The sequence below is a fragment of the Colletotrichum navitas genome, assembly GCF_030913465.1.
Source record: "Colletotrichum navitas strain CBS 125086 chromosome Unknown LY79scaffold_167, whole genome shotgun sequence".
Lineage (NCBI taxonomy): Eukaryota > Fungi > Ascomycota > Sordariomycetes > Glomerellales > Glomerellaceae > Colletotrichum > Colletotrichum navitas.
In genome coordinates this window covers 49,087-55,317 of record NW_026850713.1, presented here as the reverse complement: position 1 = coordinate 55,317, position 6,231 = coordinate 49,087, and the positions used below count along the sequence as shown (strand labels likewise).

At 41.5% G+C, this 6,231-nt stretch overlaps 1 protein-coding gene across 1 annotated transcript; it reads right to left on the bottom strand.

Annotated features, from left to right (window-relative positions):
• Positions 1-3,140: 3,140 nt before the first annotated feature.
• LY79DRAFT_644437 (terpenoid cyclases/protein prenyltransferase alpha-alpha toroid) lies at positions 3,141-5,449 on the bottom strand (the record flags this gene model as incomplete). The annotated part of the gene is made up of 4 exons (XM_060562422.1): positions 3,141-4,006; positions 4,086-4,369; positions 4,449-4,569; positions 4,631-5,449. 4 exons carry the CDS (start codon positions 5,447-5,449, stop codon positions 3,251-3,253), a joined length of 1,980 nt encoding a protein of 659 aa, XP_060407286.1. The 3' UTR covers positions 3,141-3,250.
• Between the last annotated feature and the right edge of the window lie 782 nt (positions 5,450-6,231).

Here is a 6,231-nt window from a genome sequence, read left to right as displayed (position 1 = left end):
GTTATATACTTAACTATAAAGATATTATTAAACTATTTAACTAAAATACTATAAGAATAATTTATCTAGATATACTAGTTTAACTACTTAGATCTATAATTTTACTTTATAGTAGTATATTATATAGTAGTTATAAAAGATAAGGTTAAGTTAGTAATATTTAGTGTCTATATTTAGCTAGAATATTTTAACTATTATTATTAGGTATATTTATACTAGTATATAACCTAGGCTAACTATAAAGCCTAATAAAGTCTTAGCTTACTATATCTAAGCTACTATAGCCTAAAAGAAAGCTATTATAAACTTATTTATATTTATTAGTAGTATTAGGCCTATAGTAGAAAGTATTATTAAGGCTAACGCTTATTTTTACTATATAAGGTTAATTACTAGTTAACTTAGAAGTAAAGGTCCTTAAGGGGCTTAAGCCTACTTAACTATTAAGTCTAATAGTGTTAAGTATATAAAAGAGTAAGTAATACTTAGTAGTTTACTTATATAGTTCTTTTATTAGAATAAGTATAGTACTAGTAGCCTTTAGGTAATAAGTAGTATATATATTATTTACTTTAATAGTAAAGGTTATTAATATACTTTATAAAATAAATAAAAGGCTTATATTATCTAGGCCTATATAAGTTAAAACCTAGGTAGGTCTAGGCTATATAGGTAGTTACTTATACTAGCTAAGAACTAACCTAGTATAAAGTATAAGTATTATTAAGAATAAACTAGTAGTCTATTTTTCCTAGTAAGATCTACTAGTAGGCTAATATAAGAGCCTAGTAGGCCTATAATTTCTAGTCCTTTGCCTTTTAGTAATTACTATAATATTACTATACCTTTTATTTACTTTAGTAGTATACTATTTAGTAATATATTTATATTCTAGGTAGAGGCCTTACTTATTATAATGTCTTTATTTAAGTTAGTTTATTAAGGAGAGATTTTTTAGAGAGTATTTAGTACTTACTTAGTTATATATCTTTCTAGTATAACTAGGTTCCTTAATAACTAAGAGGTTTATAAGTTAGTATAAGATAATAAGATATCTATAGCTTTTATATAAAGCTATATATATAGGTCTAAATACTTTCTTGTGTTCTTAATAATTCTCTTGATTATCTAAATAGTTAATCTTATTTAGAATTAATTAACTATATTACTATAATCTAGTTTAAACCTTTTTTACTAGTTTATTATTCTATAAAATAGCCTATTACTATTAAATTTTATAAATATAAGGGTATATATATTATTATAAAGGCTTTATAGTAGAAAATAAGTAACTTTATAATCTAGATTTAGCTAAAGCTATATATATATATACTATATATTAGTAATTTAACCTAGTTATACTAGCCTTAGTATACTATTTCTATAAGCTAATTCTTATTAAAATAAAAAAGTATCTTTACTATATCTTAGTAAAAAAAAATTTTAAAGGTGTTAATTAAGGTAGTTATACTACTACTTAATATAGTCTTCTTACTAGCTATTATAGATCTAATAAAAGAAATAAGGTTATAATAGGTAATATAAAGTAATATAGTGTAAAAGTAAAGTATAATAATAAAGTAATAAAATAAGGTAAGTAATAATAAGGAGCTAAATAACTAATATAGGGCAAGAAGCTAGGTATAAGTGTAAATAGTCTATTAAGGTTACCTTCTCCTAGTAGGAGGCAATAGACAATAGGATATATATCTTATAGGCATATGCCTAGATATATGCTAGTAGGGTTATCCTATGTCCTACCTGTCTATTTACACTATAATGTTCTTGTCTAGTAACACTTAGTCTTATAAGTAGGACCTTTAGGTATACTTATAATAGCTTTATTTCTTATAGCTTTAAGTTATATAGTAAAGGTTATAAGTATTTCTTTAATTACTATTACTATTATAATTCTTTAGTAAGTAGTAAGCTTATTAGAGGTAAAAGCCTAATAGTATTCTAATATATTTAGCTTTTTAAGCTATATAAGAAGCTTTATAATGTTTAGGCGCTTACTTAGTAATACCTTTAGGTTAATATACTCCTAAAGGTTAAGTAACTTTACCTTTACTTTAATAAGGTTAATCTATATAACTTAGTTACTATATACTTATAGAATAATTACTTTATAATTAGTAGGTATTTTATTAATATTACTTAATAGAGGGGCACTTTAGCTATTATAGAAGTATATATTAAACTATTAATTATTAAATTATAAAGATTATAATATATAGTTATCTATATATTAATAGATATATTAATAGTTATCTTCTAATATATTCTAAGAAAACCCCTTATAAATGCCTTTTTTTTAATAGGGAAATCCTAAATGATTCCTAGCCTTCTGATTAGCTAATTCCCTAGTAAAGTGGGGCTAACCCACTAGAGAAACCCAGAGGATTTCTCTATTATTTCGCCATGTTATTTCGCTATATTTAACAGTAGGAGCCTAAGATCTACCTATATTTATACCTAGCTAGCTAGCTTAGCCTCCTAGGTAGTAGATAACCCCTAGAGATTAGAAAATATAATATCTTTAGGCTAAATACCTTTAAGGTAATTCTAAAGTGTTAATTAAAGTACGCCCTATTATCTAGAGGCTGCTTAGATAGGAATACTACTAGTAATAGCCTTAATTACCTAATTAACCTTAGACTTAGTATATTAACTTATAGTATATAGAAGAACGTATATGTGAAAAATAAAGTAATTTAGATAAGTAGTTAAAATGATGTGATAGTTTAAAGTGAGGGGATATATAAGAAAGTAGGTGGCTAGGCGGCATTTTTAGGGTGCCTATATGTTGGGGGTGCCTAGAAGTGGGTTACTTGACTTACGCCACGAAAGGGCCCATCGAAGCCTGTAACTTCTTGTGGGTCTCTGAGATATCGGTGCCTCTAGCGGCCGGTCGGCCTACTACGGTGTGGCCGTTGCGGCATACGCCGGGGGGCTTCTTAACCTGGGGAGGTTTTTCGATGACGATATCGACTAGGTGGTGCAGCTTGAACACATCTGAGCCCTCTGGCGTGCTGACGGCGTCGCCGAACTCGACGGCCTGAAGACTTTGTCACGAGTTGGAGCACAAAGCAGGGCATATGAGGATAGGAACGAAAGCGGCTTATTCTATGAAAGAGGAAGTATGTAAAAGAGAGACCCTATACATGGGCGAGTGTCACGGCTAATGAGCATAGCTCACGTGATATGGCACTTGGCAAGGCTTGCCAAGTGCGAGTAATGCATGAAGATATCATGACAGGTGTCGCATGGAGTTTAGAATCATCTCGTACTGCCACGCCGTCGACGGGAACCAACCGCTTCTATCGTTGTAGCTGACCCACGGTAAAGCGATCAGGTCGAGGTACCTGTCCCTGGTCATGTTGACTTCGTCACCAGAGCGAACCTCGAGCCTTTGGCTCCGGAGAAGCGGTACAAAAAGACTAGACTCAAGAAGCGACGCCCGAAGCCTCCACTCGGGCATATCTGAAAACAGAGGCGTTCGTTTGAGAATCTCAGTGTAGGCCTCCTCCAACCTGGGCCTGGAGGAGGGCATCGTCGGGCTGCGGCCTGCGTCGGTGACTTTCCTGCCAAGAAGCTGTACATTGAGCGCCGCGAGCTCGTACGCCTCGGCGACGAACGCGACGCGGTATGCCGCCTTGGACGTCCAGCCGTGGTCGCGGTGCTCGATCTTTCGCGTTTCTAGGAAGCGGGCGCCGCGGTCGATGGCAGCCTGGACTTCACCGGCGATGCCGTCGAAGAGGCTGCTTTTTCGCGCCTCAGCCAGCGTGAGGATGGCGTACGACGTCTGCTCGGGGAAGCCTCCCCAGGAGCCGTCCTCGTCATCCTGCTCCAGGAGCGCGCGGAGGCAGGCCTGGAACAGACAAATGCGGACGCGCCAGAGCAGCTGTTGACCCGCGGTTTCAAGTAAGGCGCCGCTTTCTAGGTGGCCGGATAGCTCAGTGAATGCCTTAGCCAGCAGCATTGTCGGGTACAAATGGCTCAAATGCTGTGTTGACGGGTCAACAGTGGTGTACTATTAATACATCATGGACAGCAGGAAGACCGAGCAACCGGCTTAAACTCACCCATTTATCTCGGATGCGGCCATCGCTCGCCCACCAGTACTCGCAAATAAAGTTGGCCGTTTTGATGATCTGTGGGTAGTACTGAGATATGTCGGGCTGCCGCAGCAGAGTGAGCAGGACATGGCAGTTGGATGTCAAGCTGGGATCCCGCTCGGAGCCGAATGTAGTGAAATGGTTACGGCCCTCGAACACTTTGATCATCTGGTCCGGGGCGACGTGGCGTCCCATCAGGTGGAGAGCCATGAGCCCTTTGGCCGTGTCATCCGCGTCTGGGGCTCGGGGAGCTGGATGCAGCCGGTCAGCAAAGCGGATGTGCTTTTGTTGAAACACGGTTATGCCATGTTGTGATTTTTTGCAACCTACCGAACCCAATGATCCCGCCTTCTTCTTTGAATGCACATTCGAGATGATCGGCTATGATGCCTAGCTCCTCTGGGCCTAGATCCTGGACGGAGAAACCGCCCTGCAGGAGTGTTACGACGACCTGGATTATTATAGTTAGCAAACTTCGGCAACGCAGAGACTCGGCAGCCCAGGCAACCTACCCAGCTGTACTCGAAATACGACGTTGGGAAGGTCCCCGGCACCCCGCCATCGCCGTGGCCGGCCCCGGCCTCCAAGACATGCCGTAGGAAACCCTCAGCTTCGTCATCCCACACTGACGCATGCATTAGGTATACCGCGGTGGCCGACGGCGAAGCCATCATGGAACCATGCCAGAGGTGGCCAGAAACGCGGTCAAAATCGATCTTGCCGATAAAGGCCTCGAGCGAGTGGGCGGCCGTCGAGACCTTTTGCTTGTACAAATGTTCGGGCTTAAAGCGAGCCATCTTGGCCTCGTACATCTCCTGGAGTGCCGCCCGGGCGGGGAACTGGAAGCGCATGCTCGGGTCCTCCTGCTCGAGGTAGGCGAACAGGGCCGGCGCGATGAGCTCTACGCCGATGTGATTGGTGCGTTGGGCGTCGTCCCAGTCTTGCAGCTGAGTCCTCAAGGACTCAGTTCCCAGTGCGACGCGCTTGCGGAGCTCGTCAGCAGATACGTCGTAGACTTGGAGGGGCTCCTTGAGGTGCTTCAACAAGGCCAACAGAGCCGCGGCTGTTCCCAGCACGCCGGTCGTTTGGGTCTGGGGGTGGCGAGCCCAGCTTCCATCTTCGGCCTGCGTCTTCAACAAGTTGTAGAAGCATTCGGGGAATAGCCACTTCTTCTGGCCGTTGGACGTTTTGGTGACCATGGCCACCCAGGCCGTGTTATACGGCTCACAGCTGGCCGTGCTAAAAGAATACTTTTCATCGCTGATACAAGACAGCCTTCTAATAACGTCTTTGGCAGCCGACGCTAGAGCCAGAGCCGTGCTGGGTGACATGGGTTGTGTTCCGTTCATCTTTGCAAGCTGATCTGCCTACCGGATAGCCTGTTCTACCGCAAGTTTCAAGCTGTGATAGTGATGTTTAAAACTGTGTGCCGCTCTCGAGTTGTTCGTTCCTGGGTTTTGCCGGTTGTTGAGCCACGGCTAAGGAGTTTGGTGGTGAATGAATCAATCACAACACGAATATGTATCCCAAAGAGCCGGATGGAAGGCGAGAGAAGATGTTTGCGTTTAAATAACCTTTCCCTTTTTTCTTTTCTTTTCTTACCGGACTTAGTAGGGTGATGGATTCTGTGCAAAATGTTTCACAGCAACGTCTGAATGTCTCCACTAACATACACCTTCAGTCGTTGCTACACACTGTTTCCAGGCCGTACGTTGAGGAACGGCCTGCAGTCCCACCATCGGTATAGCGATCAACTGCCCGACGGACTGATAATTATCCGTTTGACAGCGATTAAGGATCCTCTAGTAAGCTTTTTATGGTAAGCACGCTTGAGCCAAGGCGTCTATAGTGCTTTTGCAAAGTATATAACATTTCATCCTGGTGTGTAGCCGGGGCGGGTAGGTGGGAAATTCTAATTGATGAAAACATCCGTGCCTTCCGGGTGACTGTGGCTGGGAAGCGGACGATGGTCGGAGTCCGTCTTTGCGCCAGACCCCGGTATTGCGTCCCATGGCCGGCAAAGTCTCTCGCGTGGACACAGATCGAGTCAGATCTGGGGTTCCGGCTACGGTTACCAGGCATTTAAGGTTTGTGGGACTGGATCCACGCAGCA